This window comes from Pseudorca crassidens, chromosome 9 (assembly GCF_039906515.1).
Source record: "Pseudorca crassidens isolate mPseCra1 chromosome 9, mPseCra1.hap1, whole genome shotgun sequence".
Classification (NCBI taxonomy): Eukaryota; Metazoa; Chordata; class Mammalia; order Artiodactyla; family Delphinidae; genus Pseudorca; species Pseudorca crassidens.
In genome coordinates, this window is record NC_090304.1 from 79887052 (window position 1) to 79901012 (window position 13961).

The window sequence follows — 13961 nt, forward strand, 5'->3', positions numbered from 1 at the left end:
TTTTGTTGTTATTGATCATAGAGAGATTCTCTGATTTATATTTGGCATAGTGAAAGATAGGAAGAACATGGTTGGATTTAGGGGGTTTCCTGGTACGTTTTACCTATCCATACTCTGCCAACATCATCATAAAACTATCTGTAAGGGAGTTCCCTGGTCTAGTGGTTAGGATTCTGAGCTTTCACTGCTGAGATCTGGTTCAATCCCTGGTCGGGGAAATGAGATCCCGCAAGCTGTGTGGTGCAGGCGAAAAAAACCCTCTCTGTAACTCTACTGAGCTCCAACAGATCCATTCTAGTCTGAAGGCATGGGCCTGGAACTCTTTCCCTGATTCCCTTCACTGCCTTGTACTCATTTTTTATGTCAGCTTGGGTATCTATCTCTTCCTTTGTGTTGCCCTTCTTGAAAGACCCTCCTGTTTCCTTCCCCCCAATATATACAGTAGGTAAAATCCCTCTTATGAGAGGATCTCAGAGCAAGTTTCCTTACCTTATAGCATTTATCACAGTTGTAATTTATACTTATCTGATTAATGTCTGTCTCCCCAACTACACTGCGAGCTCCAAGAAAGTAATGAGGTTTTGGTTTTCACTGTACTCCCAGCATCTACTTAAGTTCTTGACACAGGACAGAAATTAATACTTATTATACCTTATATATTTATTGGATGGATGGGTAGATGATGTTCTACACCAATAGCAAAACTTAGAAATCAGTAATCCTATTAAATTGTCAAGGAAGATGAAAAGTGCATAGACTGACTTTGGGGGTGCACTGGGAGGAAGGTAAGAGCAGTCTTCTCTGCACCCATAACAGGTGGTCATTTCTCCCCTGGAAAAGCACTTTATTTACTCAATTTTAATCGCTTTGTTTTCATAGTAGGATAGAAGGTCTTCAGGGGTAGAGATCAAGTTTTTCTAGTTTATCTCAATGTCTTAGGTGCCTGACATAGAACAGATACTTATTAAATGTTTGGGGATGAACACTGTTTAAGAAAACACAAAAGACCTAATGTTTAAGCTCAGAGGCCCTGAGTTTCCTAGGTAGTGTTTGTCTTCCCCATCAGAGTTCCCTGCTTCCTCATATTTCCCCAAAGCTGCTATTCCTTTCATTTTAAACATCAGCAAAGTAAAGCCCACACAGATTAAATGAGCTGCCTGAAGTAACATGCCCGAGTTCATGGCAGAGTTGGTGTTAGGACTCAGTCTTCCTAACTCTAGATCTACTGCTTTCTCCACTTCATTACCAAGTAATACTCTCAGCAGAGAAGATTCTGAGGAGCCTGTGGGCTCCATCTAAGGAAGCTGGCCCAGTAAATGGGGCTCATCAGCACGAGGCTGACCAAACTCAACCAGAACTTGAGTTAAAAAAGCCGGGTACAATTAATACTAAATTTGAATTTAGTGTTCATATAAGAAACAACCCAACAAAGAGGTTAGCAAGAAAAAGGAATAATTTAAATGGACATTCTTTGTGTGAGGAAAAGCTTAAAATTATACCAAAAGACAAAAATATACCGTATGACAATGTCTGTTGAAAATAACTTTTTATTATAAACAATATAAACACTTCCTAATACTTTTCACATATATAATACACTTTCTTTTCTTTGCCTGAGTTTTTAGGAACATGATTTCTCAACACAAAGGTTCTTCCCTTGATGACCATTCATATATTCAATAAGTACCAAGTGCCAAGCACTGTAAAAAGTTCCGAGGGATTAAAGAAAAAAAAAAAGGAGAAAAAAGGCATAGTTTCATTTTTCAAGAGGACCACAATCCAGTAGAATATTTCCTTTATTTTGGATATCTCTGTTTTAACATATATACTTCCAATTTATCATAAATTTTGTCTATTTCTTTCAAAAATAGCTTATATATCCAAGGTAAACTGGACAATTAAAACAATTGTTTAGATAAAATAGGGTTAAAACACTACTTTTAGCCTTAAATAATCAGATGATTTATGAAAAAGTGGTTCTGTGGCCTTAGATCATTTTGTTAACAATTTTAGTATACTTTGATATTTTTGAAAGACCTGAAATATTTTAATACAAAGAGAGATCATCTCTCTTTGTCTTCTATAAATATGAAAAGAAATATTTGTCTTCTTTGAGAGTAGTCCTTGAGTCATTGCCAATAGTGAAAATTAAACACAGTACAAAGGTCACATCTGCTGTCCTCACCATTAGTCTTTGTCTCATATCTTTAGTGACTCTGATATTTCTGAATGAAGAGGGGCACATACATCCAAATATTTTTAGTGAAAAACCCAAGTTATTTCTTTGGAAAGTTGTCTATAATATATTTATTACAGACATTTCCCTTTGGTTTATTGTTGTTTGTGTATGGCTGTCATATGCTCCCCCAAAATTGCATTTTCATATGACTTTATACTATTTGGTAAAGATGATTCATTAATTATATAAATGTGATTTACTTTTATGTCTTTGCAAAGTTTCCTTATAAATATATTAAGCTAACTCTCTTTGACAGATCATATATCCCATTTTTGATGTTGAATATTGTCAACTACTGCTTCTGTATAGTACACAAGAATTAGGTGACCCTTAGAGATAATGAATTTCATGACTTTAAAATTCATTGTGGTTCCAGCCCCACGCATAGCTGTATAGATACTAAATATTCAAAGATAACTTACTGAAGCTTGTTCACAGAACTAAGCTTTCCCCTGATATCTCTCCCTCCCCCATGGCCCCCCTCAAAAATGTCTGGAAGCATTATCCCAAATGGTCTCCAGGATTTAAATAACAATATTTTTAAAACATTTAACACCACAGTAGGGAATTTGTTGGCATGACACGAACAATACGGTTACTCCAGATGCTGTATTCAAACTGTATGGGCCCATTGAAAAAATAGATATAACCTAAAAGAAAAAGACCAAAAAGAAAATTTCAGAGTTTGAAAATAATGTTTTACTCTAGCTACTTTTAAAAGCCCAATCTGTTAGCTTCACTTTTTTTTAACATTCCAGTGTTTATCTTTATAAATACCACTAATGTTTTAATATATTGCTTATAATTTAAAGAGGGGGAAAGGTATAAATGTCTCCAGCTCTCTTAAACTGTCACCACAAATTAATTGCTGTATTGGCAGGAGTTCCAGTTTTGATGGTTGAATTATTGATATTGGTTATTTTTTGTAAGTTAGAGATAACATCTCTTTCCATAATTCAAGCAAAAAATCATTTTATAGCTATGATTATTGGTCTTCATATATAAATTACTCCCCACTCCACTCCTGATTTGAACTATACTTTTTGCATCTTAATATCTTTAAATTTAAGGTAGTGTTTAAGATTTGGCATCTTTTATTCATAGAATTAGCAGTCATTAAGTAAAATTCTCATTTATTCTAAGCATATTAATTTTTGTTTGCTGTCTGTGTCAGTAGTCACACAAGAATGAGTAATCCCTTAACTGTCAGACATTTATCAGCACATCTAAGTTCTGTGTAAAATTCCTTTATAAGGAAATTATTTCAAGAGGCTACAGAAGCCCTCCATTAAGGTCAGTTCAATGGAACTAGTTACCATTTTTCTCGAAGACAGCATCTACTTTATCACCAATTCCTGGGAAGTCCTCTTCTATTAGTCTGGGGTAGTCTTTATGCATCATATGGTTAGTTTCATCATAGCTATTTAATAAGAAAAAGAAACTCTTGAGTAGGTCGTAGGTAAATTACTTTAGAAATAATACAATGGATATAATGGCAGCTTTCAAAATTGACAAAAGTTTCAAATTTTTAAGTCCATTTGAAACAACCAGTAGCTTTTTAAAATTAGGAATTATAATACTGAGTATACAGTGGATACCTGGTGAGGTATTTTGACTTGCCTAAAGACCATCTTTGTAAAGACAGTTATAAGGTCATTTCCATTTCAAAATTTGTATAGCTGCTATAAAAGTATATTATTAGGAAAGTGTTCTTAGAGTGAAATATATGTTTATGCATTGAACGATTATCTGTTGAGCTCCCACTATGTGTAAGACAACTTGCTAAGTGCAGTAACGGATGCCAAACTATTTAAGGTTCAATTTCTGGACTAAAAAGTTATAGAGGCATACAGTGGAAATAAAACTAGGAAGGGGAGCACAGTTTTCCCCTTTCATAACTTTATATTCCATACTCTTCTTCCCCTGCACATACTCACACCTTAGCCAACAAAACACACTCTGAAATTAACCTAAGAGAGCAGCTTCCTGTGATGTAATATTCTTACTGTTATTGATGAAAGTTTTTTATATTTTTGAGGTATTTTTCAATAGATAAAAAGTAAGAACCACTGCACTATCAAGAAAGCTAAGACATATACACACAAAACTGCAACATTAGGCAATAGGGGCTAAACATCATGAGAGAGTAAACATGAGATGTCATGGGAGTTACATGAGAAGGGAGATAATTTTGAATGGGGTGATCAAGAAAGACTTTCAAGTTAACTTTAAACAGTGGATGGAATTTCAAAAGACAGAGATGTAGGGAAAGACCTCTAGCAAAGAAAATTGCATAAGGGAAGGTTATGGGGAGATAAAAGCACAGTGCATTTGAGATATGATAAGCAATCCATTTTGACTGAGCCATAGACCTCATATAAGGTAAAGGGACTGGAACACTAGTGCAGGTAGAACCTGGCAGTAATATTTAAAGTGGTAAGTGTCATTATCAGAAATAAAGAAGCCAAAACGTAAAGATGATATGTAAGAGTGTGTATGTGTGGGTACACATGCATGCATGAGTGTATATATATGTATATATATATATTATATATATATATATAATGAGTGTATATATATATGTGTGTGTGTGTGTGTGTGTGTGTGTGTGTGTGTGTGTATAGAGGGAGTAAAGTTACCATTTAAAATATTTCAACTATTGTGTACCTATGAGATAATCATCCCTGAATATAGACATGGATTTGGGCTCATAAATATTGCCAATGTCAATGCTGCCTTGAGCTCTACATGTGTTTTCGATATTCCTGTTCTACTTGTTCTTCAGAAGGAGCTGGCTTCACAAACTACAAGCCTAGCAGCTTCCTGGCCAACCTCTCCGATGAATCAACAGACTAGAAATTGTGGCCTTCTCTTGCTCAGTCTTTTCCTGTACCTATTCTTGTGTCCTCTCTGGCCACAGAAGATGGAGCTCCATGTAAATTAGGAGAGGATGACAAGAAAGAGAATCCAGGAGAAAGATTACAAGGAATTAAGATGTCAAAATAAGAGAGAGAGTTTTGCCATGGTTGTAGTACAACAAATGCCTAAGAAAGAGAAGAGTGGCCCAGAAAGGGCAAGAATTATATGTGTATTTTCAAGAGGGCTTGAGACTTTTAAATACCTGTGTTAAGAGCCACCTGCTGGAGCTGGCATGGAAGAGAATGAATGATGGGTATGACATTTACAATACTTCATGAGATAATTTTAAGTAGCAAGGGATTTTCGAGACTCACTTTGCCTCTATGATATAAGATGATGGGTCAGTAAATATGGCTGCCATACCTCCAGACTTGGTTTCCTGAGAAGAAGAGCGTCTTCTCTGTATCCTCAAAGTGAACGGCCGCACTTATCTTTTTAACCTCTTTTGGAAATCCCAGGTCGGATATTTTTCTGGGATAACCTTCCAGAATATCATAACCATTAAGAGCCCAAAATTTTCTGCCTAGAATAAGTAAAAGAATTGTTTTATTATTCAAGGGAATCTATTAAAACTCACATATGTAGATATTTAACAAAGAAAGACTCATTTTACACATTTAGAAATAAATTAGTCAGTGTTTGTGGTCACCATGTTTATGAAACACAGAAATATGCACATTCTTCAAACAAACAAAAAAAAGGATTTAAGATGCCAGTTTCCTAACTGTAAGTATAGCCCACCAAATATCATGATTAGTTTGACAATTTGTTACCTCTGAATATTAAGTTTGGAACTGGGTGAAAAATACATTAAGATTTCTGTATGAATAAGCAGCACAGTAGGAATAGGAAATTAATTTGAAAACTCAAATTTTATACCAGTAGAAAATTATTTTCTTCTCTAAAAAGTGACTTCATTATAGCTTTATTATAATAGTCAAACAATGGAAACAATGTCAGTAAAATGCTATGTAGCCATTATAAATTATGATCACGAAGCTGGAATAGCAATTTGGGAACCTATGTCAAGTAGAATATTAAAATGTATATACATTATGAATATAAATATTTAAAATATGTATTTCATATGGTGAAAGACTAGAAAATAAAGTGATAAAATAAAATAAGTTGACTTTTCAGAAGGGGGAATTATGGATAATTTTTTTCAATTTTTAAAAATGTACATTGTTATTACATTTGCTTAGTAAATAATTTTTAAGAGGAAATAAGAAAAAAAACTGACATGATTGGTGTGAAATAAAGAGTGGATATGATAAGTAATAATGTAGACTTTTTACTTGTCAAATTTGGGGACACTTGGTAGAAAGGTTTCAGGTGCTTTCTGGTTCCCATTTTGTTATACTTGATTCTTAATTTAGGTGTATTTTTGACAACAATCATTTTATTAAGTCTCTGGTAACATCAAGTTCATCACTGCCTGCTCTGGACATGTGGGAGGTCCCACTGGTGGAAAGATTACCTCTAAAGATGAAGATAAGGTCATGGGAAGGGTGCTCATATGCAGCATCAATACGGTTGGGAAGTTCTGGCCAAAAGGATTTTGTTAAAAACAGCTCTGCGTCAACCTGCTGAGGATGCAGACGCCAGAAGAATCTAACACAAAAGTAAAAATGCAGAGTTTGCCATCATTTTTTCAAGTGCAATATGTCTATCCTGCTAGCCACCTTTCTCCACATCAATACAGGTAAGTTAGACACAACCACTCCCTAGCACCCGTGAGGGTGAAAGATTTCCACTTCCCTTAAGTGCCAGTTAAACAAGCTGTTGCTATCTTAACTCTATCCTAAATTATTGAAGTCTAAAATCTCACAGAGCCTTTGTGAAGGCTCCAAGTCATTTGTGGGCTGGGACCATGCTTTGTTCAATTTTGCATATCTTTTAAGTGGCAAGCAAATGTGCCAGGCACTGTGTTGGGCTCTGGAAAGAAAACATGAGTGACACAAACTATGCTCCCAAGATCTCATGGCCTGGGGAAACTGATATATGAGAAAATACTGGAGCCCAATGAAATTAGAGCTATAGTAGAGGAGGTAGGAATGCTATAGGATCACAGATGAGGGAACAATTAATTCATTGAATAGATGAACAAATGAACAAATAAGGATATTAAAACAATATCAAAATTAAAAATTAGTATTTCATTTTTCATCACCTATAGATTTAGGTTGTACAGTGCTTCCTCTCTTAAATTCCAACATATGTTACCAGAACCAAAGTTTTTCCATATCAAAAGGAATTCATGTGGAATTATGAGTAACAACTTACTAACATGGTAATTGATTTCAATAACTGCATTTTAAAATAAATAAATTGTATTTCTATATTTACTTTGTAAATATGTCTTTATAAGAAAAACTACAACCAAAGATGTAAAAGGAAGCTATACAATGCCAAGATTATCCATTGAAAAGTAAAACATTTATCCATCAGTTATTTACTTCCTCTCATATATGTAAATAAACTACCCAAAGTTCTATTATTTTCACTAACTTCACCTTTCTTTGGAAGTTTGACCACATGTTTTGGTAATTTGAAGACATGACCTCACAAATGTTTGTTACATGCAGGTTTTATAAAATAATACGAAGAGTACCTGTCTTTAAAGATCATTGTTTCTCCTCGGAGACTGGTAATGGCATCAAGGGATAAGGAAGGATCACATTTGTCTGGCGTTTTGGGATGTTTAGGGTTGGGGTCTTCATCTCCTGGACCTGCAGTCATGAAATGAGTGAAGGAAGTTACTGAGGATGACCTGATTCTGCCAATGGAGAGCAGAAAGGGCAGTAAGTCCTGCCACCACTACATAATTCTCCAAAGAACCTGTAATCCTACTTCCTTCCTCCATGGTTACCAAGTTCTTGCCTACAGGACTTCTCCTTCTGTTTTCATCTTTCAAGACCCTTGAGAATCATCTCAGCTACAAATTTAGCTTTCTTGAGGTTGGTGATAGAAATGGGGTGGTGGGGGGTGGGGAGAAAAGACTTTGAGGAAACTTTCCCCATGCTTTGCACAACCTATTGACGGACTTCGCTTGAGAAACACATTCCTCTCAAAGCCATTTCTGGCGGCATGTTGTCTCTGTGGCAGCCCTCATGTGGGCTCTTTCTCTTGCCTATTTTATCAGCTGTCAACATCAGCTCATGTTGCTTTACCAGTTGACCACATCACAGCTGCATCTCAGTGAAAAGCTAGGTCTTCAGCCATTCTGGTATGACCGGCCGCATGTTGGGAACTGTTCCACCAGCTCACATGAGTGCAGAAGAGGTGCAGTAAATAAAATAATTCTAAACTTATTTTTCTCTAAATAGGTCCTATTAGTTCTATCATTAAGTTCCTCAGTCAAGATATTGTAGAAATAGTAAAAATTGCAAAATTCTTGCCTGTGCCTACACTAGCTGCTGTAGTAGATTTAAATCCAGAAGGGAAAATAATAGGTTGAGGTGGCCTGAGCTAGTTTTCTGAGCTCTGTGTTCTAGAAGTGTTTACACTGATGACTGTGTACTGTGGTTTTACTTCTATTTATGGTAGGTACTTTTGCTTGTTTGGGTTGAAGTTTAATTATTTTGTAAATATTATTGAAAATTTGGAAGAAAAAAAAGGAACAGATTCTTACAAATGGTCACTGTAGATGTTCGTTAAAAACTAACACAGGCCACTTGAATGGATTCTACTGTGGCAAACAGGAGTAGTTGAAAGAATACCCAGATTTTGTAAACGCTGGTTAAAATCTCACTTTCTCCCTGTATAAGCTGGGTGAAAGCTATCCCAAAAGCTGTGTTACTATCCAGCTGTGTTTCACCCAGCTGTGCTGCTATCGATACACTATTTAAACTCTACAGGCTTAGTTTCTTCATTGGTTAAATGGTGAATAAAATATTTCTTTCTGATGTCAGAAGTATTGTGAGGATATCAAATGTACCTTACAATGTATAAAATACAAACATGGGGAGTTACATTCTGCAAAAACTTTGGAGAATGGAATATTTTCTACTTGAGCAGGTAGTTTGATTTGGAAAGAAAAAATGAGCGTGTTTCTCCAGGTTTTAATAACAAAACCAGGACAGCAATATTGGTAATGGTAAATTCACTAATAATTTAGAAAATAAATGTATATACCTCTTCTGCTGTTAAACGGATAAATTAATAGTTACCATAGAGAGACTGGATCCCTTGTACATCATCATCAGGAAGTATAAAGTGGCTTTTGCCAGTGTAGGTATATATGGGAAACATGAGTGCCCCTGGGTCCTTGGAGTGGTCAAGACCTAAGGAATGGCCAAACTCATGGGCAGCAACAAGAAACAAGTTGTAACCTGTAAGAAAACAAAGAAACTGAGAAAAAAAGTCCTCCAACGACCAATTCACAGAATAAATATTATTTTGTTTATTATTATTATGTCACCATTTCTCTTTCTTGGCTATTTAACTCACTTTTTAAAGTTAATATTCAGTGTCTTAAAGGAAGATTTAAAACACTGATTTAATCATTATAAATAATTTGGTGTTCTCTTCGATTATAGCTGCCTACACAGAGTACCAACACATTGATTAGTAATCAAAAACGATTTATTGTGAAGACACTAGTAATCCTGATTTGCTCTTTGTTTTCTCATGTCAGGTGAGGAAAGTAGACAGTGATGACTTTAACTGGAAACTCATGGGAAAAAATATAGGATGATACATATCTACAGTACTGCCTAGAACATCATCTAAACCAGAGGCAGCATCCAAAGGTATAATGACCAAGCATAGAGGATGCATTAAATAGGATCTCCGAGAATCTACTTGGGAGCAAATTCCAACCAAATGATCCTTTCCAGAATATCTCTAGACTCTAGAATTTAAAGAAACAGAAACTCTGGACATGATTGGCCAACTTTCCTCTATTCTCGAAGACTACTATGTCACTGTATTTACACTATTTCCTCTAGTCACTCTTTCCACCAATTATTGAGCCTCCTAATACTGGTAATTTAAATTGGAAAAAAATAATAAAATATCAAAAGAACAGATGAAAGCTGGAGTCAATGGTTTCAATTTGACCTTGAATACCCTTTGCTCTCATAGCCTATGCATGAAGAAAATGTATAACAAACTTAGTGAATTGTGCAGACCATAAGAGTGATCAAAGTTCATGATAATCTGAATAACAAGTAATTCTTCATTGAAATAACTAGCAGTGGGTATCATTCTTGGCCTTCAGCTGAAAAATTAATCCTGACTTATGGATGTTTTCATTCATTTTACTTAAATTTTTCAAACCCAGAATTTATGCAGGAACCAAAAACTGAAGCTTACTGTGACTATGTCTTAACAATACTACGTGTTGTTCTTTCTTCCTAAAATCATTCCTACCTGCTAAATATTCAGACCTTAAATATATAAATTCTCACCTTCTCTTCCAAAGACAGATTGGAGATGTATGCATTGAGACATTGACTATTCAAGGCCCAGTTTTACTTCTTGGAAAAATAATTCTTTTTATATTTAAATGAATAATAAAAAGTAGCTGTTTTTGAAGACTACCCTTTAATTGTCACAACTAAGAGTCCATATAGCTCCAAAATTAAGTCCTAGTTGTGATAATCCTGCTTTTCTGCCTAAATTAATATTCCCAATCCTTTTGAGCCTTGAAGACTCAACTACTGACTGAATTCACTCAACAGTCAGTTTCATTTTGCTCTTGTAAATATAATTTAATCTGTTTTGTCTCATGCTTTCTCAAGTAAGGCACTATATTGATTTGTTAGAATGGTATTTGTAAAATCAGTGATGCAGACAAGTCTAAAACAAGTAACATATAATAGAGAACAGAAATTTGACTGGACTTGTGCCATTAATATTCCTACAAGGGAAAAAACTATTCCAACTCACATCCAACTCATTTACGATCTACATATTTAGCCCTAATAGTTTTTAGATTTATATTTGTAATAAACTGTACTTCTTCAACATGTCAAAGGTAATCCACAATAACAGCACCTTCGTTGACAGAAAGCATTCTGATCCTGTTTCAAAGTTAGCTAGTATCCCTCGAGCCACTAGACTTAGTAGATTTTGCTCATTTTTAATGTTTCATATTAGCTTATAGAAATGTCACTTGTAGAGACTAATAAGTAGAAGATTATCATACTTGTTAACTTGGAAAATAGAATCAGATACCAAATATAATTAACAGTATGCTTAAACTTCTTATTAATGGGTTAATGATCTAATCTAATCTGATAATCATGAATTATATCTTTATAAGAAATACTACCTTTGGAACTACTTGTCCAGGTTTCATCATCATCAAAATGGGCATCTCCTCCATAATTTGGTCCAGGAGGAAAAGCGTGAGCCAATAGACCAGAGGGTCCATCAAATGGGTAGAAGTCACCATGCTCTATACACAAAAACAAGAGTTAAGACTCTAATTATATGAAGTAGTGCCTAGCACAGGTGCTTAATGAATTTTTGTTGAATTCTATAAAAATTAATGAATAACTGAAAGAAGGAATAAAAGAATGGAGCCAATTAAGGAGCAGAATACACAAAGTCTGCATCATTACCTTTAGTTCCAAAAGAGATCATGATATCCGCAATGCCATTTTGAATTCTGATAAAATTCAGAGGTGTCACATCAGACCAAACTTTGAAGGCTTTTTTGAATGCCTTTTCAACTTCATAATGAGTCAAATCAGGGGTATAATTCACAATTCTATTCAACAGAGAAAGTTTCCATCAAATTTTCGGAAGGTGAAAGCTATTTTAGAATATATTTTCTTGGAATACTGCTTTTCTACTCAAAATGCAATGGCTTCTTTAAAAGTTCTACTAAACGTCCATTGTTTCCAAGAACGTATTAATTATGATGCCATACAAAGACTATAAAATGAAAAATTCAATCAGATATTTGAGTATCTCCAAAGATTTGACCATTTGACATCTTAAAGTATTTAGATGTTTAATATAACTTATACTGCATGCTAAATGTTCTGTATCACTGTAACCTAAACAAATGAAATAGTTCTGTAAAGTTCATAGAGAATGAAACTCTCCATTTTTAGCACTGTTATAATAAATATGCCTGATTACTGCATCTCTGCAAATTGCCTTGAAACTACTTTTACTTCTATTTTGATTTCATATCTGAAAGAAATAAATTGAGATTTGCAATGAGAAATAATGCTGGGTTAATGTAACCATAATAGATGCTATGAGATATTCTCATCAACAGTATTAAAGTTATTCCTGGACATACTTAACTTCCAGTTTAATATCTAAGGCCTATGTAAAATAATGGGACCACACGTGTTCTGTCACCTGTAGCTTGTGCTGAAAATTAGACATCTGATACTGAAAAATATAACAAATATTAAAGAAAGATAGTCTATGATTTACCTGTAGGTTAAGTTCATTTTGGACCATTTGAGAGTTCGAGGAAAAACATTGTATTCACCCACATCAGGGACCCCACATCTTGGTTTTTTCATGATGTCTAAGGTGTTATCATCAAGTCTGCCAGTCACCTCTAAGCCGAAAAAAGACTGCATTTCTCTCAGCCTGTCAACCACAGAGCTTGCTGCCGTCTTCTTCAGGATTCCAGCAGGATTCAGAGGATAGTAGTATGATTTCAGGTAATTCTAGGAAAGAGACCACAATGATCCTCTTTTAAAAGAAAAGGACATTTATGAGATGTATCACACCACTGGGGTTGGCAAAATACTCTACCTCTGCAAACTGGAAGTCTTCCTCGGACAAATCGTCAGAATCTTCATCATTGGGAAGAGGCAGGGACCAACAGTGAGTCCAACTCAAGAAGAGGAAGGCAGCCAGGACGCCTGGGTACATCTTGAGTGGTTGTGCCTGGAGGCTGCTGCTTTTCCACAGACAAGTACCTTTACTTTTATAGGCCTATGATGGTGAGTCATCATTTGTGGACAAGTTTCAACTTCCTAGTCAGTTAAAGGTAAACATGCTTACATGGGGACTTTTTTTCCTCCCAAGAAGTGTGGTTTCTGGTAGAATTTGAGGGAAATATAAAATAAGGCCTTCTCTCATTTCAGCAGGGTCTCAAAAACCATCTGGCAAAATAACGGCCTCAGCATATTTATGGCTATTGTGGGAAGAGTACAATTTTCACTTCACTTGGCAAAAATGTTTTCCTCTTTGTGGGAAAGTAGCTTATTCTACTTTTTCAGATAAGAATATCAAGATGGTACACCTACTTCCATAAGAAGAAATGTAGTCTTGTTTCCAGAATGTTTATAACCTGGTGAGTTTTAAACTTCATTTTCTCCAGAGAACCTAAGAGGGAAATATTATATATACCTGAAGGCCACAGAAATGGACCAGAACCAAGCTTGGAGACTCATCACAGGATTGAGTGCTGCAGCTGGAATTTAAAAGCACTGGTGTGACCTCTCAACAAATATGGAGCCCTGCATGAATTCCCTACAGGTTCAGGCAGAGGTAGAAGAATGTATTAGAATACAGTATATTGGAATACAGTATAATGGCTAACACATATTGAGGGATTACTGCATGCTAGACTTAAAAGGTATTATCTCACTTAATCCTTACAACAGTCTTGTAAAGTAGGTATTGTAGGAAGGCTTGTTTTTCACTTTACGTATGAATAATCTGAGACACAGAGAAGTTAAATATTTGTTTAAGGTGACATGGTTAATAAATGTTACTACCAGCATTTGAATCCAGGCCAGTAGACTTCATGTTTTTGACCACCGTGGAATATGACCTCTACTCCATCCATTCTCAAATATTTTCTCAAAAACAGAAC

At 35.2% G+C, this 13961-nt stretch overlaps 1 protein-coding gene across 1 annotated transcript; it reads right to left on the minus strand.

The window, feature by feature from the left end:
* Positions 1-1588: 1588 nt before the first annotated feature.
* MMP13 (matrix metallopeptidase 13) lies at positions 1589-13024 on the minus strand. Its single transcript, XM_067747659.1, has 10 exons — positions 12893-13024; positions 12563-12804; positions 11731-11879; positions 11439-11564; positions 9331-9492; positions 7773-7890; positions 6639-6772; positions 5522-5681; positions 3556-3659; positions 1589-2889 (listed from the first exon to the last, which is right to left on the minus strand). The coding sequence occupies exons 1-10, from the start codon at positions 13010-13012 to the stop codon at positions 2789-2791; spliced, it is 1416 nt and encodes a 471-aa protein (XP_067603760.1). The 5' UTR covers positions 13013-13024; the 3' UTR covers positions 1589-2788.
* Between the last annotated feature and the right edge of the window lie 937 nt (positions 13025-13961).